At 32.1% G+C, this 23,092-nt stretch overlaps 3 protein-coding genes across 5 annotated transcripts; 2 read left to right on the forward strand and 1 right to left on the reverse strand.

Annotated features, from left to right (window-relative positions):
- The first annotated feature begins 671 nt into the window (after nt 1–671).
- LOC114916473 (cytochrome b561 and DOMON domain-containing protein At4g12980) lies at nt 672–3,388 on the forward strand. Its single transcript, XM_029273189.2, has 3 exons — nt 672–2,106; nt 2,204–2,458; nt 2,555–3,388. The coding sequence occupies exons 1-3, from the start codon at nt 1,822–1,824 to the stop codon at nt 2,828–2,830; spliced, it is 816 nt and encodes a 271-aa protein (XP_029129022.1). The 5' UTR covers nt 672–1,821; the 3' UTR covers nt 2,831–3,388.
- Nucleotides 3,389–4,767: 1,379 nt separating this feature from the next.
- Nucleotides 4,768–6,860, forward strand: LOC109809852 (peroxidase 29). Its single transcript, XM_083075915.1, is given in 4 exon segments — nt 4,768–4,984; nt 5,624–5,639; nt 5,812–6,169; nt 6,270–6,860. Coding segments are annotated over 4 exon segments (975 nt in total). The 5' UTR covers nt 4,768–4,781; the 3' UTR covers nt 6,668–6,860.
- A 313-nt stretch (nt 6,861–7,173) lies between these two features.
- On the reverse strand, nt 7,174–17,913 carry EMB2369 (tRNA synthetase class I (I, L, M and V) family protein). 3 transcript variants are annotated; one of them, XM_020370551.3, is made up of 20 exons: nt 17,466–17,911; nt 17,231–17,375; nt 16,486–16,542; nt 15,124–15,243; nt 14,924–15,028; nt 14,575–14,798; nt 14,401–14,467; nt 14,162–14,316; nt 13,759–14,020; nt 13,474–13,668; nt 12,499–12,578; nt 12,278–12,340; nt 12,070–12,151; nt 11,582–11,659; nt 11,399–11,494; nt 11,103–11,275; nt 10,718–10,895; nt 10,547–10,624; nt 9,365–9,496; nt 7,174–7,794 (listed from the first exon to the last, which is right to left on the reverse strand). In XM_020370551.3, the coding sequence occupies exons 1-20, from the start codon at nt 17,825–17,827 to the stop codon at nt 7,552–7,554; spliced, it is 2,895 nt and encodes a 964-aa protein (XP_020226140.1). In that variant the 5' UTR covers nt 17,828–17,911; the 3' UTR covers nt 7,174–7,551. The 3 variants fall into 3 exon arrangements, 2 of the variants coding, with proteins under 2 accessions (XP_020226140.1, XP_020226139.1); XM_020370550.3 differs by having other exon boundaries at nt 11,399–11,500; XR_002240523.3 differs by lacking the exon at nt 7,174–7,794 and having other exon boundaries at nt 10,547–10,631; nt 11,399–11,500; nt 17,466–17,913.
- Nucleotides 17,914–23,092: the final 5,179 nt, after the last annotated feature.

Genomic DNA, 23,092 nt, shown 5'->3' on the forward strand with positions numbered 1-23,092 from the left:
ATGGGGTGGTCTAAATTTGTTAGGCTTGTTTGGCAACAATTTCTTAAAAAAAAATTTTAAGAAAAAAAAACCTTCAAACTTCGTCCATATCAATCGGTTGAAATTGGAACAACTATTCTGGATTTTGCTAAAGGATTAAGATTAACGTTAGTTACTTAGTTTAACTCCTAATCTCCGTAGTCTTAATCAAAAACAGTATTCTTGTATAATTCTACGTACATAAACCAAAAAACTGTTATAGTACCAACTTCGGTTCTTGCTTATCAAAAAAAAAAAAAAAAAACAACGTTCGGTTCCGGTAGCCATACAATTTTGACAATTTGACGTTGTAAGAGAAGGAGCAAATTGGATTTAAGAGTTGGCCAATAGGCAATATAATAAAATAAATATAAATATGAAAATACAATTGAAGTCACATTACACACACAACCAAGTATGTATAGAAGTAGGGTTTTGAAGTGCCTCTGCTCTGGATTAGGGTTGAGTAATACACCCGATTCACAACGGGTCAACGGAAATTTTTAATACAATATTATTTTAAAATTTTCAACTTAAAATATTTGTCATTTTTTACCATTTTAAATAAAAACTTGTTATTATTAATAAATATTGACATGTATTGTTAAAATTTTGACTTACTTATTTTATTATATTTGATTTGAGCTTTTTTATATAATTTAAATGCTTTTTTTTACACCTTACATAATTTAAATGTTAAAATCCCATAAAATTGTCTTTTTTTTTGTTAGACTTTAGTATTATAAAGTTATGATATTATATTTTTTAATATTATTTTATATTATTTAATTATTATTATTATTATTATTATATTAGTAAAATCTATTACAATCAAATTTGTATTTTTCAATATTATCAAAAAGTAATTTCCGAAACTACATATTATACATGTTAAAACATATTTCTAAAAAATATTTTCGTATATATATTATTTTTGAAAAGTATTTTTTATTAAAAAGTACTTTTAAAATTATATATGAGAGATGTATACATAAAAGCAAATATTGAGTCGTAATTTTAGGAAAATGTCTAACCCTACAAAAAGGAATTTTTGGCAATAGACAACGGGAAATTCAATTTATGATGCTCACAAATCCTGCGTTTGGGCTTTCATCAGTGATTTTCGAAACCATACTTTGAAATACAGAGCCCGACCCACGTACAAGTGCTTCTGGGCCAAATATCTTAGCTGCTAGTGTCTTTGAATAATCAAATACAACGCAAGTTTCCTTTAAATCAAGATTTGGCAGGATTTAACCGGATCAAAGTTAAACAGGAGAGTCAAAGACGCAAAGGAGATTATGAAGCAATAAACTTCTTCCTGAATTTCATTATGGATCGATCATAGTTGCCTTTGAAATACATTTAATCAATATTAATTGCAACATGCCACTGTTAAGCAGAAACCGTTTCATTCAAGAAAGGTTGTTAGTTAGTACATTAATTCATAGCATTTTTGCATCCCCTAATAACGTGGGAGAGGAATAATATCTGATTGAGTTACTTTTATTGAAGCCAGCCATATATTCTTCCTTTTAGATTGATAAGGAAAGCAAAGCACAGATTCGCAGCAACCTAACATTGCTTAGACAATCGCACCTAGCGACTTTAATTTTACACTTATATCTGTACTTCACCTCTAAAATGTAAATACCGTTTATTTTATAGTAAGGAAGCCTAGTATATCATTAGATCAATGGGAATTATTTATTGACATGTTTTGTTGTAGCAATATCTAAGTTCTGTCTGGGAGCGAGAGTGACGCATAGACATTGATATATAATTTAATTATATATATATGTCATGGCACTCTGTTGTCTTATTCTTCTTCTTGGTTTATTTGCTCCCTTCCATCCTATCTATGCCAAAATTTCCTCCACTAATGAACTGGCACAAGTTCAAAATGAAAGAACAATAATTGTCATGAAACTTGACCCCAAAATCAATGAAATGGAGGTCAAGATGCATGGCATTGGTACGCCTCGTCAAACACCAGAAACAGCTAATAAAACAACAGATGTGAATGTAATATCATACAAAGACAAAGGTCATATTCTCACCCGGGATCATCAGCGCCACTTCCAAAATGTACGGTCAGTTATTAACAACAAACACATATATCATATGTTAACTCTTGATTGTACGATATTACCATGTTTTGAGCATATCATTATATATATTCTAGGTTTACAGGATTCTAATCCTCATAGGATGGGGCACTTTGCTACCCATCGGGGTAATCATTGCAAGATACTTGAGAAATTTTCCTGTTCTGTATGATGTATGGTTCAAGTGTCACCTAGTGTGCCAGACTTTGGGATATATTCTTGGCACAATGGGGTGGTGCATGTGGCTGGGGCTTGGAAACTCATCAAAACATTTTGTATCTAAAACACAAAGTATTCTCAGCATCATTGCTTTCACATTCATAAACGTACAAGTGAGTAGGGTGAAATATATTCCTTCTTAATTTACTCCACCGTGTCCAAATATTTATGATATTAGTTAACATTTCTTTCAATGTGTGATCGGTCAGATGCTTGCCACCTTCATGCGACTAAATAAAGAAGCGGGGTATTGCAAGTGCTGGAACATATGTCACCATCTTCTTGGGTATGCCATAATTGGAATAGTTATAGCAAACATATCTGTAGGGTTCCACGATGAAACGTTGAGACGGGTTTATGAGGGAATACTTGGAGGTTTGACTGTGTTAGTTGTCCCGCTTGAAATTTATAGATGCAAGACTAAGATAATGCATCATGCTGTGATTATTCACCGTGAATTGTGGAACAGAGAAGGAAGTTATTGATGAAACAGTGTTGGTGTAATCGTGAAGACACGTGGCTCTAGGTTACTTATTCGAATGGGAAATGCAAATATGAGGATTCAAAATGAACTATATACTACATCCAGGCTAAGGTAGTATTTCAAGAATTTTCTAAAATCATTTTTATAAGTTCAAGCTCTCTTTTCAAGAAGGTAAAAGAGAAGTTAAGTCAAATAATTTTCGAGAAACAAAAATAGTGGGTTTCCTTAGTCTTTTCTGTATTCCTGTAGTGCACATATCACCGTGGCCAAATTCAATCGTCGGTGAGTTATATCGGATCGTAACTCTTAGGGTTTAGTCATTTGTCATAAATACTTGTATCCACAACATTTTACACCACCATCTTTCATGTAAACAACACTTTTTATGTGAGTTCAAGAAAACATAGATCCATAGGTCCAGTGATATAAAAAGTCTATACTTTTTATCTCGATCGATAAACTGGCACAAACAGTATGTCCTTTATTATGCTTACCGATCAATTTTATAAATTTACGATTGATTTCAAACTCATTTCTAAAAGCAGCCAACCACTGTATTTGCTACCCTATAGGCATGAGATAACGTGATTACCCAAACACGTACGTCTTGTCCCATGCAGTGCATTCATTAATAATGGAGTATGGTCTAGATCAATACATGTGAGAATCATGAATGAATGAATGCTAGTATTAATTATAAACGGATCCATAACCTTTGCATTTGGTCCACCCGTGCAGACGCCACTTTCAAGACTAGATAGACGGATAGAAGACAAGTGATAACACTGATACTCCCCTTCAATGCCATCTGCTTTTAAGCCCAATCATTTCCCTTTGTAACATTAAGAAGGAAAAAATATATATATATTAAAGGTATTGAACTTTAGAAGAACAAAAAAAATATACTGTCAAAGTATATATGTGGGAAATGAATGACCATAATAAATAGTAATCAACTTAATTACTATATCAAATATATCAATGTAAATATTTGCTATATTTTTCCTAGATTATATATATATATATATATATATATATATATATATTAATATTCTCTTACTAAATATTACTAATTATCACGTTTAATCCTTTAAATAAGAGAGGATCGGATACACAAACTTTTAGATAATTAAAGAATTAAACGTGATAATATATAATGGTATTTAGTGAAAGAACATTAATATATATATATATAGTTAGCATTTTTTATATATTAAAAATACAAAGTTTCGTGCAATTTTTTTTTTTTGTGAATTTTCTGTAATAAAAAAATTTCAAGAAAATTCCTACAAACTTTTTTTGGTAAGATATTCTCCAGAAAAATTTTCTGTGAACTTTTAAGCCGTTAAAACTTGTTATTCACAAAAGATTTATCTGCAGAATCTGCAAGAGCCTATTTACATTAAATTAGGAAAATTATAGTGCTTCAACATTCTTGAATGATGATCCCATTCCCACTAAAACTGACTTCAACCCTTCCTCATTTCATCATCAAGCAAAAGCAAAATCACCAGCTAGCATTCTTTTGCTTAGGTTGGAAATTTGGAATGAAGAGGCGAACGCTATAAAAGCAAACCGAAATGTAAATACAAGAGCCTAGCTAGTTTAGGTTAGGACTTTTGCAGCAACTCAATTAGTGGTACTATTTTCTTATTTTTTATGTAGTCCTGATTTTTCACACTATAATACATTCACGTCCTTTATTTTTTTAATTTATCTCTTCTTTCCATATCACACATCATCAATCATAATCACTTTTTTTTTTGCTATCTCTCTTTAAATGCCTATACTCAAACGCCTACTACGGCCACTTGTGATTGTCGGTTCAATTAATAGTGCTCTGCCAACCGTATCCCCTTCAAAGAGGAGCCACAGTTGGGCAAACATGAATAAATTTTCCACCAAATGCTCCTACTTGTACGTGCACACTATATCCTCCTGCAGAGGGGAAAATGGAAATATGCTTTCCTTGGATTCTGCTTGCCACAATGGTCATGGCAATGCCACTTTCATTTTGGATAAAAGCAAACCAACTTTCTTACGACTACTACTAGTTTTCGTGTCCAAACTTGGAAAGCATAATCGAGAGTGAATTGCTAAGCTTATTCTTGACAGATGCTAGTGCGCCAGCTGCATTTCTTAGACTCATGTTTCACTACACCAAAATTAGGTTTTTGTGGCAATTAATTTATTCTTTAGCGACCATATAAATAGTCATTATTTTTTTTACCAACATTTAAATAATGACTGGTGTATCCAGTGTCGTCGTTATTTTTTCAATTGTCTCATTTCCGTCCATTTAGTGACTTTTATTCCTATAATTTTTTTTTCTAAATTCATAACTTATATACTCTTTTTTTTATCTCTAGTCCATGTGAGATTTGTAAGACGAGGGTTGTCTTCTATTTATATCTCTTAAGAGATGTGAGATTTATAAGGTGAAAGTTGCTCTCTAATTGTTTTATAGCACTATTGAACTCGGTAATAGTGAGTGATTTTATACTAATTTATTATAGTGAATTAAGAGTCTAACTCAACCCTATAAATTAACTTATAAGGTGATAGTTATTACTCACTTATATATTATTTAATTATCTTATCTCTAATCGATGTGTGATTAGTTTTTTTCAATAAATAATTGTCGCTAATAGTAAATTTTAGTGTAATATAAATACACTTTTAGTGGCTATTATATATTAGCCATTAATATTTTTATTATATAATTAAATAGCGGTAATTAAATTATTGCCATTAAATAATTGTCGTTAAAAACAATTTTTGTTGTAGTGTTTCGTGACTGTCGAGTTCAAGTAAATGTGTTAATTTCTTCTCTCTTTATGTCCCTTACTTTATTTGTTCTTCATAGACTTGCTTCACCAACTAGCATCATTGCAAAACATTTCAAGACAAACCCAACCTTGTTCTTGTCTCATTCAAGGTTTATATATAAAGTCTCACTTGTTTCATTTATTTTTCACGCAGGGATGTGATGCCTCAATTTTGTTGGACTCCAACTACCTAAATTACAGCTCCGAAATGGTCTCTTCAAGGAACTTTGGCATCAGAAAGCGGGAAATGATCAGCCACATAAAGTCGACATTGGAAGAAGAATGTCCAGGACAGGTGTCTTGTGCAGATATCATTGTATTGGCTGCTAAGGAATCAGTGTCGTTCTCTGGAGGACCCAATATTGAGATCCCACTAGGAAGAAAAGACTCCAGAACTTGTAGTTTCCAGGAGGCTGATGCTAAGCTTCCTTCACCAACGACAACGGTTGATGAATTTATATCCATCTTCGTGTCTAAAGGAATGAACATTGAAGAGTCAGTTTCCATTTTAGGTAAGGCATGCCAACCATTAAGAAAGAACATTAAAACTGTTAACTGAAGGCAAGGAATGGTTATGTACCTGATCTGTTATTCTAACAGTTGGTATTATAGGTGCACACACACTAGGGGTTGGACACTGCTTGAACATAGTTGGTAGGTTGTATGATCCAAAGCTAGGGGACACGATGGATTTTGGGTATGAAGCATCACTAAAACTAGCATGCCCAACTGAGATTCCTCTCACAAACCTCACAATTGTGCCTAATGACATGACCCCCCTTATATTTGACAACCAGTATTACCGAGACATTATAATAGGGAGAAGCTTGTTTGGTATTGACTCCAGCATTTCTAGAGATCCGCGAACAGCACCCTTTGTCAAGGGGTTTGCTATGGATCAGAACTACTTCTTCAAGGCTTTCTCATCTGCATTTGTTAAGCTTTCTACTACCGATGTTCTCACCGATGTGCAGGGTGATGCCCGTAGGCAATGCAACCAGTTAAATTAATGCCAGAGTAAATGTTCTCCAAGTAAATATATAAGAAAAGTTACAGTACATGCACAGGGCCTATACAATTCATATGCCCTCTAGTAGTTTAAATTCTAAACATTCATCCACCTACTTATTTCCATTATCCCTCTTACCAATTACTAATTTTAATCAATATTTGATTAATGTTTATGACCAAATATTAATAAACAGTAGAATTTAAAAATAGATTATAGTTGCTCCGAAAAATAAATGCAAGTGTGGAATTGAAAAGTAGGCGAGAGATCTTTCAAATTTACGTTCCATGAAGATATCGATATTAGTGCCTATGTACCTGACCCTTGTTTGCTAGCATTTCATATCTCCATCGACTAAGTAACTTGTAAAGGAAAGAAAAGCGTTATGCTTATGACGGCTTCAATCAAACTTTAGAGCTAAATGAAATGTCACGTGTAAAGTGCTAAATGTAAAAACATGTATTAAAAAAACAAAAAAATACTTATTCACTATTCCGACCTCAAATATAAAATGGAACAATGAAAACCAGAACTATTATTACAATCAAGAAGACGGTCGATAACCAGATATATTACAGTAAGTACAATACAATACAACCATTGCAGGTGCCAAGATGCACTCAGTTTTTGTCATGATGTTTTAAATAAATTGGTTACGCCGCCTCTTTTCTACTAAGTTATGCACCTCTTAAAGCGGAGTATAAATTATTAACAGTCATAAGAGGTGAATACTTTGCTGTCTGTCACTTTCCATCCAACAGAAGCATAACTCTCCGGCCGAAGACACCTTTACTTTACATATGCTTTAGTTTTTTGATGCGGATGCAGGGCCATTACCAAGCTGCATAAATTTAATGGTTGAAATGAAGACAAGAGTGAAAGCAGCTACTGTACACCAACCTTTATGTTTTTACGGTCCAAAACAATATTCAAAATCTTGCCAGGAACGTAAATTCTTTTTTTGACAGATTGACCATGCAGATACTTTGATAGCTTTTCATCCATAGATGCCAGTTCAAAAGCATCCTCCTCTGTACATGTTTCTTCAACCTGGATGGTACCTCTTGTCTTGCCATTAATCTGAACTGGAAGGACTACCGTGGAATCTTTAAGGTAAGCAGGATTTGCCTGAAATTACAGCAGATTCGAAACTCATCATTGTTTAGTGATTTGGTGTGTAACATTTCTCTTTGAAAAATCCAAAGCTTTTTGTTCCACGAAAGTATCAAAGACATGGATCTTCACAACCACAGTCCAGGTATTTAAATAGTAGTTATCGATACCTTGTGCCAAAAGAGCCTTAGTTTATCTCGTGAAAAATTGAGAAAACTTACAAAGGCATCAAATACTGGTTTTTCTAGCACAAAAATGTAAGTAGGAAATCGTGACCACAATAACAAGACTTAGAGTAAATTGTGACCGCTTGCAGCAAGCCTAGCACACGGACCACAATAACAAGTCATTGGATCAGAATCCTCTTATCGAAATCCATCACCTTGCTATCCTATCTCTTGATAAGATTTCCCTTCATAATAAAAAATAGAAGCGTCTAGGCCCCAAAAAGCCCTTTGACAAATTGAAAATATTTTGCGGGATGCAAGGGTATTAGTTTGATCACCAACTAACTACTGAGTTCTAAGCAGGGATGGATCCGCATTTGCTCTCACAGAACTTTTTAAGATTGTATTTTGAGAGAAATTGCTCCACTAAATTTAAACAATTTTCACTTATTATAAAAAATAAAAATAAATAAAATCTCACGAGCTTAAATATGAATCTGCTCCTATGAAGGGACTTGATTGTTATTTAACAAAGAATGCATAAATATATAATTATTTTTACTTGTTATTCCAAGTTTTTTTTAAAATAAACCTTAATCTATTTTTTTTTTTAATTTTAAGATTATAAATGTTTAAATTTATTATGTTATCTTAATCTATTAAAATCAACTATAACTTAAAATTAAAGCATTTTAAAAATAAATTTAATCTTTTCCTTAAATTATATGCTATAAGTTTTAAAATTTTATTTTAAAACGTACAAGTTACACACAAGAAAATTAGAGAAACAACTTGTCGTAAATCATATATTTCAATACTTTACACATTAAAAATAGCACTTGCTATAAGTTGTGGCTGTGTTATGAGCCTATGAACAGCTGAAAGTTGTGTAACTACGGTCTTGTTTGAATAAATTTTTCTATGAGTATTTATAATTTAAGAAAATAAGGTAAAATAAATTTTATTTCTCTCACGTTAAAATTTACTGATGTATGTCAACTTTTGGAGAAGTTAGATGAGAGGGGATTTATAAAAATTAAGTGCAAAAGTTGATTTTAACATATGGGAGAAACTCAATTCATACATTTTTATTTTCTTCTCCTATAAAGTGTTCATAGAGAAACCTGTACAAACAAGACCTGAAACTAAGCCAAATCTTTATTTGTTAATGTAAATATGTACCCTTGACGTAAGTAATTTAAAAAGTAATACTCCTGTATGGTAGAAAAGCCTGAAATATCTAATTTGGCTAATCGTTAAAAGTAAGCTATAGAACAATATTACAAGGGTGTGAAAAATATGTTTTAGGCTATTGGAGATAGCATGTTATCGACTGAAGAAACTGAAAAACAGTGAACAGTACAACTTGATAAGCCAGGAAAGAATAGGAATGATTTGATATTGATCCAAATTCATACCTTAGGGAAAGGCTCGTATGCTAATGATTTTGTGTGCCCTAACCGAGACCACAGCTCCTCAGTCATGTGTGGTGCATATGGTGAAAGCAGCAAAACAAATGCCTCGATAACTGATCTTGGATGTTTATCCCACTGAAAATATAAACCAAGAAAATTATAGGGATCCTACTGATTGTCTGTAACTGTAACAGTGAGACGAGAATTCACTGTTTATTAATACGAAAAATAAATGAGAAACATAAGAACAAAGCAAAAGGATATTGATATGCTATGTGCATAGAACACTACACACTTCATAAAGGATATTGCTATGCATAGCTTGTTTTCATTTTTCTAATTATTGCAGGAAGCCAAACGCATAAATAAGATACGAAGATTTTACTTTATTATAATCTACTAAACTAATTAGTTCCCAAACTATACCTTCTAGGCTCTAGCTTTTCTTTTACAGGAATTTTGTAAAAGCTAAATTGAGATCCTTATGTTACATCCTGGAAAGACTAGTTTTCTTTAAATAGACCCAAAGAAGCTTGTAAAAGGTTGCTCCAAATAGGTTTGGATATCAAAGTTTCTTTCCAATTGAGGAAAAGAATGTATTTGAACAAATGTATTTCTTGTTTTCCATCAAACAAATCCCACACCCCATCTCATAAGTGATGTTTGGTTTGCGAGAATTGTGTTCAAAGGAATGGAAATCAAATGTAAATGAGGCGCAGGTTTTTACTATATAGTAACTATTGAAATTGAAAGGAATAAGTCACTCCCTCAAAATAATACTATTCAATACAAGCTGGAAGAAATGACAATTTCAGATTTCCATGCCATTCCTGGAATCATGTGTTTACTACCAGAGGCCAGCCACCATTGCTACAGCCACCTTAACTTCAACCAAGGATATTATTCCACTACTGCCAGTCTGCCGGTATAACAAATGCCATACCACCACCACCCTTAACTTCAACCAAGGATATTATTGTCATTAGGTATTAGGTAAATTTTCTTTTCTACCACTGCTTAAAATCTGGTATATCGAACATTGAAATGGAACGGAATAATCCTACCATTCCAAACCATTTCAAATATCAACTAACTTCCACACCCCATAAATACAAAAATAAAAGGAAAAAAATATTTGTGGGGAGAAGGGATGTTAAAGAATGGAAGTAGACAACAGAAAAATACCTTATATGCCGCATTAAGGAACTCCATCATAGCAGAAATTCCAGTGTTGAACCGTGTGCCCTCAATTTCCTCTGTTACCTGAATACTGAAATTAAATTCTTAGTTCAATTGTCTCAAATCTGAAAATTAAATAAAACAACAAAAATTTCAATTAAAACTTGAGATGTTGACCTTAGCAATGCATTTATGAAGACAACGGAGTTGTTCTATAGTAGGCTCATCATCAACTGTTACAGTTCTATCCGGAAATGTGCCATCAGACAAAGGTGAACCAACAATGAGCCTCCATGTTCTTCCTAAAAACCGATGAACACCTTCAATGCCACTAGTACTCCATTGTTTCGAGTCTCTGGGAGCATGTTAAAAAGAAATCAAGGAATGAGGTTAAAGTCCATATCAGAACAAGATCCACAACTTCATAGTCTTACCCTCTCCCAGTCCACCCCCAAAGAAAAGAAAAGATAAAAGGGAAAAAAACACAAAATCAAATTAATTTTGATTAAGGACCAATTACTACAATATGGTATCAGTAATAAGGTTTGTGGTTCAAGCCTACCTCAATGGTCCCATGAACATTTCATATAATCGTAGAGAATCTGCACCATACTCAGAAACAACGTCATCTGGATTAACAACATTTCCCCTACTTTTACTCATTTTGTGAGCACGGGCAAATAAACGTATGTCAGGATTTTCTTTCAGGACAAAGGAATCCCCAGATTTCATGACCTGTGCTCAAGGAAAAACAGAACAAATGTTTGTCAAGAGAAATGAAAACTTATGTCCAATACTTTATCTCTGGTAATTATCTAATGCATTGAGAAGTGTAAAGTGGAAACTTAATTGAGAAACCTTTTCCTCAGGAATTCTTTCTAGGTTATGTTCGTTCAACATGTCAGTTAAATCAGCAGATATCAGATTTCCATCTTGATTCCTACCAGCCATATACTGAACCTGCCACTCGAGCAATTAGAAACTTGTCACAGTTTGTTATTTTTTTCTCCTCGATTTTCAAGCAGAAAAAATTGAAATCACCTCTCCAAGAATAATCCCTTGGTTTATGACACATTGGAAGGGCTCCTTGGTGGATACAACACCAATGTCAAAGAGAACCTGAGATGCAAAACTCAAATTAAACTTGCACAAATATTGCAACAACACTGACAACATGTTAAAAGGGTATTTGAAGCCTTATTTCATTTCAATACCAAATTAGCGGATTTCCCAATCCTTCTGCCAACACTTGACAATGTCATCAATTCTTTATTTAACTTCTAGAAGGATTATCTGATTTCATTTTATAAATACATTAATTACAACCAACACTTTCTTTCCCCATACAACAGACTAGCAAAATATCAAAAAATTGTGATGTGGTGGTCTTCTTGTATTTTACAAGCACCAGTAATATGATTGTGGATTTCTCGTTCTACAACAATTTAAAATGCAAATTTTAGTTTTTAAAAATCAAAGCCAATCACATATCAACGTGTCCCAGAATGTTACTGACATAAAATACAGACCTTGTGCCAGAATCTAGCATATAGTAAATGGAGAACTGCATGCTCAGCACCCCCAACATACACATCAACAGGGCCCCAATACCTGCAAGAGAAGAAATTATAAAGCTGGGAAATTAAATCATTCAGAAATAGTGAAAGCAAAATATCAAAAGCAAGCAGAAAATGGATAAAGCATGGATAACAACGACAAAATTAGCTGAAGCCATACCTTTCTTTTGTCTTATCTACCAATTCCTTGGAATTATGTGGGTCCATAAATCTCAAATAGTACCTGGGCAGGAAAACAAAAATGTGACATGCATATGGACAAAATTTTAATTTTTCATTTGCATCTAATGCACAAAAATCCTGAATCAAGATTACAAAACTAGGCTACCAAATCACACTAACAAATCCAAATACCATTCAAGATCCTCCCCAATGCCTTACCAGCATGAACCAGCCCACTGTGGCATGGTATTTGTTTCCCGGGTAGCTGGTCTTCCAGATAAGCTATCTTTGGTCTTCACCTAAATCAGCAATATACAAGCCAAGAGATAAAATAATAATAATAATAATAATTAAAATGGGATCAATTGTTAGGGCCGAATGCAATAATGATAGCATCTTAATAGTCTACACTTGTAGGTAGTGTTAGTTAGAGTAGTTAAATCTATATATAAATAGTTGGTTACAATTGTGATAGTCAATGAGTGAATAATCAGAATTGAAACCATGAGCAACTGGCTTGGTGGAAGGGAAAGGTCCTTTGCATAGACTTGTCTAGTTGTCTCCTAAGCGCATTACTGAATTCTCTCTTTTCCTCTATATATTCAATGTTTAGATTTCTCCATATGGTTCCATTTCCATCAATACAACAATTATACACAGATAAGGCAATGATTCAATCTTATCAACCTTTATCAGAAAACCAGGTAATCATGTCTTAAATCTCTTGATATGCAAGGGAAATATGAATTCATAAACCAATATGTCAGAGTCAGGCAGCTATTAGATAGCCTTCAATTAATTCATTAAGGAAAAGTTTAATAACAAAGGGGCTAACTATGGGAATTGGGTACCATACTGGTATGTTGTAATTTTAAAATTGTTGTCTTTCTTTTTAAAATTGTTTATGTTTCTTTATATTGTTTAGGTATCAGGCATGAGTACGATGCCAGTATAGTATTAGTACGTCACTGGGGCTAAATAACCAAACAAGTCCAACCAATATCAGTCATTGGGCCAGCCAAATCAAGATTAGTAACTATGTTTTTTCTATGAAAAAAATTTAACTTCAAGATTTTTATGCACCATTAACATTTGGGCCAATGCCAAATGAAGCTAACGTAGTATGTAATTGCCATGATATATTGACAATAAGGTAAGAAGAAGAAAGAAAAGCATTTATTCGCATAAACTTACCCAAGACACTGCCTTAGACAGAGGAGGCTCCCCTGTTCCCGTGGGAGAAAAATCATCCAATTCAGGTAGAATAAGAGGCAGTTCAGTCTCACGCAGTGGTACAGTCTCACCACTGTCATCCAAGAAGATGACAGGGATAGGTTCACCCCAGTATCGTTGCCGAGCAAAAAGCCAGTCCCTTAACTTGTAGTTCACCTGAAGGATGAAAAATGTATTTTATATTATACAAACCATAAAGAACAAAATGTAGTAAAATAAACAAGATGATTAATTTGATATACGAACCTTTCTCTTTCCATTCCCACTTTTCTGTGCCCACTCAATGACTTTCAAAGCAGCTTCTTTGCTAGGCAAGCCATTAATGTCAAGCCCCACCAGTGTATTCGATGAATTTACAATAACACCTTCACCTGGAAAAGCCTTTCCAAACTTGACACTTTTATCTTCTGGCATTACAACCCAGTGAATTGGAATGTCATATTTCAAAGCAAATTCATGATCACGAGAATCATGTGCAGGCACAGCCATGATAGCTCCTGTTCCATAACTGCAACAGTAACAACACTTATATTCTGGTCTCGTAAACTTTTTAAATATCATACTACACCCCCATAGATCTTATGTCCATATCATATTGAGCAAGCAATAAACACGATCTGCATTCTAAGTGATACTTGTACACACCCACCTCCCTAAAACATAATCTGCTACCCATATTGGAATGGCTTCCCCGTTTGCTGGATTTTTTGCATAACATCCAGTAAAGACCCCGGTTTTTTCCTTCTGAAGTTCAGTCCTCTCAAGGTCACTCTTCCTTGAGGCAAGATCTACATAATCCTTGACCTGTGATTAACAAAAGCCCTAAGAATAACCATCTCCTTATAATCCTTGATTAAAATCCTTCCAAGGCAATGAAACATAACTTACATCTTTGCTTTGGGCCATGGAAACCAATGATGACAGCAAGGAATGCTCTGGTGCCACAACTAAGTAGCTGAGCACAAACAAAGCAAATGGGAAAAAGATAAAGAGTTTATTTCAAGAGTGGTTCATCTGATTCATAAAATTTATTAAGTATTAGAAAACTGAATAGATAAATACGTTGCACCGAAGATCGTATCAGGCCTTGTAGTATACACGATAATTTGCATGTCTCTCTCCTTTCCATCACTATCAAGAATGCAAAATTCCATCTCAGCCCCTTCTGACCTCCCTATCCAATTTCTCTGCATTTCTTTCACACTTTCAGGCCAGTCAAGGTCATCTAAATCCTCAAGAAGACGATCAGCATATGCAGTAATCTTGAGTATCCACTGTCTCATTGGCTGCTTGGTAATAAACAACGACACTGTAAAGATTATGAAACCATTCAAAATATATATATATATATAAGAGGAAAACCACCTAAGGAGTTAAATTGTAAAAGAAATAAATATGTGAAGCAGTATACCTTTCTTATTACAGGATGACCACCCCGTTCACTGACACCATCAATCACCTCCTCATTGGCCAACACAGTGCCAAGCGCTGGGCACCAATTAACTGGAACTTCAGCCTGAATTTTTTTTATAGGAATACCATAAGATCCTCAAATACTCAGGATTTCAATAAACTAAGAAAAAACTTCTAAGTAGTAATTATATACTAAACCTGATATGCCAATCCTCTCTTCAAAAGTTGTAGAAAGATCCATTGAGTCCATTTGTAATAGTCAGGTTCTATGGTAGAGATCTCACGATCCCAATCATATGAAAATCCTAATGATTTTAACTGCAAAGACGTAAGAAGACATAACATGAAAGGAAAACATGAAATTTTAAGACTAGAGATCATGACTACGAGAATGTAATCGTGAAAATAATTGATCTTTCACATTCGGCCAAAAAATCATTAAAAATGCACCCAAGCAAGCCATTTCTCTATCTGGTGAACACCATATCTGAGTTACAGGAAACTTTTCTTCTTAAATCAAGTGGAGGCCCATTTAAAATTTCAAAATCACTTTGCAGTGATTTAAATTGACAATCAAATGAGTAAGGAATTGTATGTTGGATGTTAATTTAGCTTTGTGATTAAATTGTAATGCAAAAACACTGATTGTGATTCCAGAGGTGGTGTTTCAGTTTTTGAAATTGAAGCTTACCCAGCAAACCAATGCAACTATTCGATCCTTTTATGTAACTGTTGGGAAGTTGCCTTAATTGCAGTCACTCCTAGTTTGCCTTAGCTGTGGCCTCTTTGGGAGTTGCCTTAATTGCAACCTCAAATGTGGTAGTTTAGTCCCACGTCGATTAGAAATAAGGCTAAATAAAGCTTATAAAGTTTGGACATTCTTCACCTTACAAGTTGGGGTTTGAGTTATGCCCTAAGATCATATTTTTATTATTGGACCACCTGCATTTGCCATGCTCCAAGATGGTAGCCCCAGGCATAAGGGCAGATGTTGTAAAGTTGTCTTAATTGCGATCAACCCTAACCTACCTTAATTATAAGTATGTTGAGTGGCATTTGTCACGCTCCATCATGGCTAAAATAGATTTTAAAAAGTTTGTGAAATTCTCACTTCTAACTTCTAAGCCAACTTTATGCGATTAAGTTAGGTCCTAGGATCAATTTCTGAGAATAACTATTTAATGAATTATTCACTAGCCCCTCAACATAGTTAATCTTAAGCATAAAGATCTTCAAATGGATCAAAAGTAATCAAATAAATTCAAATCAGCAGCAAAGTATAATTCCCAAATAGTTTAATTTTTATCCATTGCACATGTAAAACTTACACTATCAACCAATTAAAAATCTTCATTGGTACAATTTTTAAAGGCGTTATTACAAAACAAACAAAAGTCAACAATTTTATCATCCATATCGATATATTATTGAACGAAATTGTAAAAATACTTTACACTATGGGTGTGTTTAACTTATTCCAAATATCTCAAATCCTTTAATAATTTAACAAAAGCATTGCTGGGGTTCGTTAGAGTAAAAGCATTGCATCATTCAGTTTACCTGAGCACGAAAGCGATCGATATTCCTCAAGGTCGTGAGCTTTGGGTGAGTTCCTGTCTGAAACACATGGCAGAATATTAATAAACCCCAATAAATGGAAATTTCAACAGAATCTGTAAATGAAACTCTCTCGGAATAAGTGTTGTTTTAGCTTGTTTTACACATACTAAGAAAAACTAATAAATAAGTGAGAAAAAAAAATGTGATTTTACAAAATTATCTTTATGATTAATCTTCTTTTCTAGAAATTATGCAATATAATAATCACCTTCTAAAGAATATCACAAGGAAGTATAAATGAAAACAAAAATATATGTAATTAATATTACATTGAACATGATACTTATTATGCTTAGACTTAAAAATGTTTTAGTATCTCAAATTTATCCCTCAAATTTAGTTAGAGAATCTATCAAATATTATTGCATAAAATTTATCTATTGATATCTTGTTAGTGAAAACATCACATTAAAAAACCAAGTTGATGTCTCAATCTATCAATCTATCAGTTTCAAATATGTTATTAGTGATCCGAGGAACTAAAAAAGATTTTTCAAAATTACATAGACTAAATATAATAATTTTAAATTTGAAGGATAAAAAATAAATTTATCCTAAACTAGATGGACTAAATATATATTTAAGCCTTTTTAAGACTTTTGTTTGTTATGGGACGGAGGGAGGGAGTAATATACACACAACAAGTCAGGGGTTAGAACTTAGACTTGAGAACCAAAAAACAGACCTCAATAGCATACTGTTCTGCTGGCAATCCAAAAGCATCCCACCCCATTGGATGTAACACATTATATCCCTGCATACGTTTATACCTAGCTAGAATGTCTGTGGCAGTATATCCCAGAGGATGACCAACATGAAGTCCAGCTCCACTGCAAAAAAAAAAATAGTTGTTATGAATATTCTCGTCGCAATTTAGAAAAATCAGAAACTGCAAGAGCTAAGTAACTAAAATTCAGAACCTAGGGTAAGGAAACATGTCAAGAACATAGTATTTAGGTTTCGTAGTGTCGATATCGTCATCGGGGGTTCGGAACGTGCGATTGTGCTCCCAAAAACGCTGCCACTTGGGCTCGATTTCGTGGAAAGGGTACGCCCTATAGACCGGTTGTTTCTTATTCTCCGTTTCGCTCACGCCTCCATTGGGCGCGGAGTTTGTGACGGTGCGGCCACGGTTGCGGAACCTGAGAGCGGAAGAAACTCTTCTGATGGAAGTAGCAGGAAATGTTGGAGAGCGAAGGATTTTGGTTGCAGAAGGAAAGGGAAATGGTGACGCATGGGAGTGTGGTGAAGGGAAGAAGAGGTGGTGATGAGTGTGGAGCATTTGGATTGGGAGAGTGGTACGAAGAAAGGAAGATAAGGGGATAACGTCAAGAGTGAACTGAAGATGGCGCTCAAAAATGTACAGCAGCAACAACTCTTTCTTCTACATTTACGAATTGGGCCCATTATTTTACTGCCATCAGGTCGGCATTTTTTGTTGAGCCCATATAATTATTTTATACTTATTTTAGGCTTTTGTCAAATATCATTTTGTTAAAGTTCATTATATATACACCTCTTTTTTTTTTTTTAATAAGTACACTTCCTTTATTTTTTTTTATAAAAATTATAGAATATTATAGTTTTTTTTTTTAATTTTCTAATTTTACACTTTCAACTTTCAATTTAATATTTTCTTCTTCTTTTTTACACACTTTTTTTTTCTTTTAATTGTCACATACTACCAAAGTAAGTAGATAAAAGAAAGGTAAGGGGGTGCATATAAAAATTGAAAAAAGGAAGGAAGATATGTGGAAAAAAAAAGTACTAAATTAAATATTTTGGATGTAAAATTAAAAAAATAAAAAATAAAATAAAAAATTAAGAATATTTTAGAAATTTAATTTTTTTTTTTAAGAAGGTATACTTATAGAAAAAAAGGAGGTGTATATACCATGAACCTTTTGTTGATTAACAACAAAGGAGGGTTTTAAGACACACTCTAAGCCACTGGTTTAGGTACAAGATATTATCATTATCGCTTGGACAATTAGATATCCAACCTGTAATCGCAATGATACAATTGTAAGAGCGGAGTTGATATATTTATTTTTATTGATTACAATTTTGAAAATTAAAAAAATTAAAAAATTATTAAATAGAATGTGATATTAAATAAATTTTATATTTTTAATAAATTTTAATTAATTAAAAATATATTTAAAAGAGTGTATTTAAGAATGTATTATTAAGATTTCTCTTAATAATATATATATATATATATATATATATATATTATTTGTTGTGTAAACGTATCATTTCCTCTCTATTTTTATTTATTTTTTGTAAATTATAAGAGAAAAAGAACTTAAAAATCTCACGAAAAAGAAATCTAAGTCATATCAACTCTTACATGATTTACAATGAAATTTGTAACAATTTCATAAACATAAAATGGTTTTTTTAGTTAAATGGATTTCTTAGCTCATCTCTTAGTAAAATTGAGATCATCCCTGTTTCTTATTAATTTTTATGATCTTGAGTATATAAATGACATTGAATGTTAATATATTTTTTTATTAACAATGTCATTTATATATTCAAAACTATAAAAATGAAAAAAAAATGAAAAGATTCAAAGTACTCTCAACAAGTTAATTAACTTATATATAAATATGGTCTTAAGACATCTAGTTCAAGTTCGAATACACTTCATGCATTGAATATACAAATAAATTACTATGTTAGTTTGGAAAATATACAAAATAGATTTCCATTATATAAAAAATATATAATAATTTATTCATATAAATAAATACTATATTTTAACATATAAATTATATTGAAATTTGTATAAATTAAACATATAAATTATATTTATATTTATGATAAATAATTTATATTGCAGTATAAAATTATTTTTTATAATTTATAATTTATTTTAAATTCTAAAAATTTAATTAATAGATAAATATGATAAATTAAAAATATAATTAAAAAAAATTCTTAAAACACTCCAAGAAAAAATAGAGTTTAAACTCACTTCGTCCAAAATTTTTGTTCATGTGAAATCTAATTAATTTTTTTAATTATGACTTGCAATAAAAATTTGTTTTAATAAATTAATATTTTAATTTGTGCAATATACAAGTTAAATATTTATATATAATTAAATTTAAAATAAATCATGTATATAAATAATACTATGTTTAAATATATAAACTTAAATTTAAATAAGTATATTTTTTAAATATATAAATTATATTTTATATTTATGATAAATAATTTATATTATAATACAAGATTGTTTTTATTTATTGATAGTTAACTTTAAATGTTAAATTTTAATTCATAAATAATTATACTAACTAAAAATTGAGTTAGATATGAAGTTAAAATAATTTTAAATATTTTAAATATTAAAATTTAATTTATAAATAATTATGATAAATAAAAATTAAATTAGATATAAAATTAAAAGAATATAAAAAAACTTTTTTATAAAAAAGTCTCTAAAAATACTATTATGTAAGATATTCATTTATATTGTAAGGAGTTGATAAATAAAAAAAATTGAATCACATATGAGGTTAAAAGAATCCTAAAATATTTTAAAAATATTAAAAATAAATTTATAAATAAGTATAATAAATAAAAATTAAATTAAATACGGAATTAATATAATTCTTAAAAATATTTTCATAAAAAAATCACTAAAAAATAAAAATACTTTCGTATAAAATAATCATTTATACTTTATATAAATGGTTGATAACAGTTGAAGTTGAATGTTAAAAATCGTAATTGATTTTTTTAACACAAAACTATCTACTTTTGTACATACACTAAACTTTTTAGCATATGAGAAAATCATTTTAGGCGTCATCCATTCAGATAACAGTAGAAGTAAAAAAGTTGTTAATTTGTTATCAATCAAAATGATAAGCCAACAAATAATAAAAAACAACAATAAAAAAAAATAAGATGAAAGATTATAACTAAAGCCTTAATTTTTTTTTCAATTAAAAATATATAACAAATACCGAAGTTAAATTCTGAAAGACATGGAATAATACTTTAATATGTTTATCCTTACTGATAAATATTTTTTCATAATTTCAATTTTTATATAGTAAGATTTTTTAACAATTTTTTTCTCATAATACATATATATCAAGTTTTCATTCTTACTTGCTAAAATATCACCTTAATCTCTATGATCATAACAACTCTTGAATAGCAGAAAATTTTCAACAATTTTTTTTTCATAATTCATTAAGTTTTAGTTCTTACTTATAAAAATTTCTTCATAATCTTCTTAATTATAAGAATTATTGTATAGTAGAAAATTTTAATAAATATAGATTAAAACATAATACATATAAATGATGACATAAAATAATAATATAATGTAACTATTCAAATATGAAGATATAAACAATATTTTGTAAAATTTTATGAATTTTAAACAAATTTCTAAATCCAAGTACTATATTTGAAAGAAAAAAAATAAAGAGTCTAATTATAATTTTTACTTTAAGGATCTAATTTAAATCTCTCAACAAGTTTAAAACTAAATGATATATTAAACATTAAATATATATTTTAAAAACATGTGTTAATAGTTTACTGTTCATGCTAAATAAAAAAAAATTACCTCATCAATAATCAATTTTTTTAAAAATCGAGGGATCAAAAGATAACTTACAAATTAAACGGAAAGAAGAAAATTATTTTATAAAAAGTAAAAACTCAAAATATATCATTTTTTTATTATTGTTGGTAGACATACGATCTTTCATAGTAGAAGTGGATGAATATGTACATAGTTATCCTTTTTTATATAAACTTTGAAACTGACGGTGTATAATTAGTTAAATACAATTATATTTCTATTAAATTTGGTGACTTTTTTGTTGATGTCTTTGATAGATAAATGATTTATTAATATCCGGAAAAAAGAATCGAGATTTGACTCACAAATTGCCATATAAAATTAATGACAAAATATATATATATATATATATGCTACCATTTTAAAGTAAAAATGAATTTTAAAAAAATAGGGGAAATAAAACAAATTTTGATAAATACCTTGAGAGAAGGTTTATTTGTTAGATTTTAATTCAATGTTAGTTTTATATGTAAATAATTATATATTAAGGGCATGTAAAATTATATCAAATTAAAGTGATTTAATGATATATAAATTATTTGGATAATTATGTATTTGAAAGGATATGAGACTTTTGTAACGATCCGGCTGGTCACTACACACTACTCAACATCATGACATACACACAGATAAGAACAAGTATATAAATATATACACAAGGTCCAATCTGAGCTAGACATCAGAGTATAGATACAGCCCAAAGAAGTCAAAATAGTGGCCTAAAACGTCACATACAACAAAAGACATCATCTCAATCTGCCAACTGCAGACCTGCCACTATCACCAACCTAACCCTGCTTTGCTCCCATACAACGTATGATCATCGCAGTCCAAACACATGAAAACAACAAAGGGTAAGCTAGTGAAAAGAATTAGCATATAAAACATATTTTAAGAAATATGAACAGCTACAACTATCATCACATCATCAGCATACAACTCATCAGCTATACAACATAAACAGCAATAAAACATGCAATGTGTCATCACGCATATCAGCTTGGAGATCTCCTACAACAGCTCAGCCTTACGGCCTACAACAGCTCAGCCTTACGGCCTACAACAGCTCAGCCTTACGGCCTACAACAATTTATATCAGCATACAGCACAGCACAGCTTACAACAATATTAACTTACAGCACGGCTAGACAGCTTACAGCACAACAATATACATCAACTACAACTTTAATCAGCAATAACATATAACAGCACGACATATTCATCAATTACAGCTCATACTCAGCATAGACAACATATAAGGAAACAGCACATACGCGCCCGGCGCACTCACGATCGCGCCCGGCGTGGCACAACTAGAGAGTACCAGGGAACCATCACGCCCAGCGCAATTCCTATTGCGCCTAGCGTGAGGGAAGGCAGAGACCTCACAAGGTCTCATAAGCCCGGCGTGCTAATCTCGCGCTCGGCGCAAGAAAGCAGAGACCTCCCTAGGGTCTCACGCCCGGCGCAATATAAATTGCGCCCAGCGCCACCTCTGACAAAGACTCCCAAGGAGTCTCTACGCCCGGCGAGACAAGGTCACGCCCGGCGCCACACCAGAACCCCAAAACTTGAGTCATCCACTGATATCACGCTCAGCGCTGTCCCACCACGCCCGGGGTGGGCCATCCAGAGACTCGCATCCTCAAGCTCGCCCGAGGCATTCACCATTGCGCCCGGCGTGCTTGCCCAAATGGAGTCTCTGATGGTCACGCGCCCGGCGCGAAGAATTGCGCCCGGCGTGATACCCAGCAACAACCTTCAAACTTTCGAAAATCTCTTCAAACCCTGCAAAAATCCACATTTCCAGCACATGCAATCCAACCAAAGTACTACATTTTCTTCAAACATCACGAAAAATCCCCCATTTTCAGCATGCAACCATTAAATCAAGAAAACCCAAATTTTCACCCAAAACCCCGAAAACCCGAA

Source organism: Cajanus cajan, chromosome 5, assembly GCF_000230855.2.
Source record: "Cajanus cajan strain Asha chromosome 5, NIPB_CcT2T_4, whole genome shotgun sequence".
Taxonomy (NCBI): domain Eukaryota; kingdom Viridiplantae; phylum Streptophyta; class Magnoliopsida; order Fabales; family Fabaceae; genus Cajanus; species Cajanus cajan.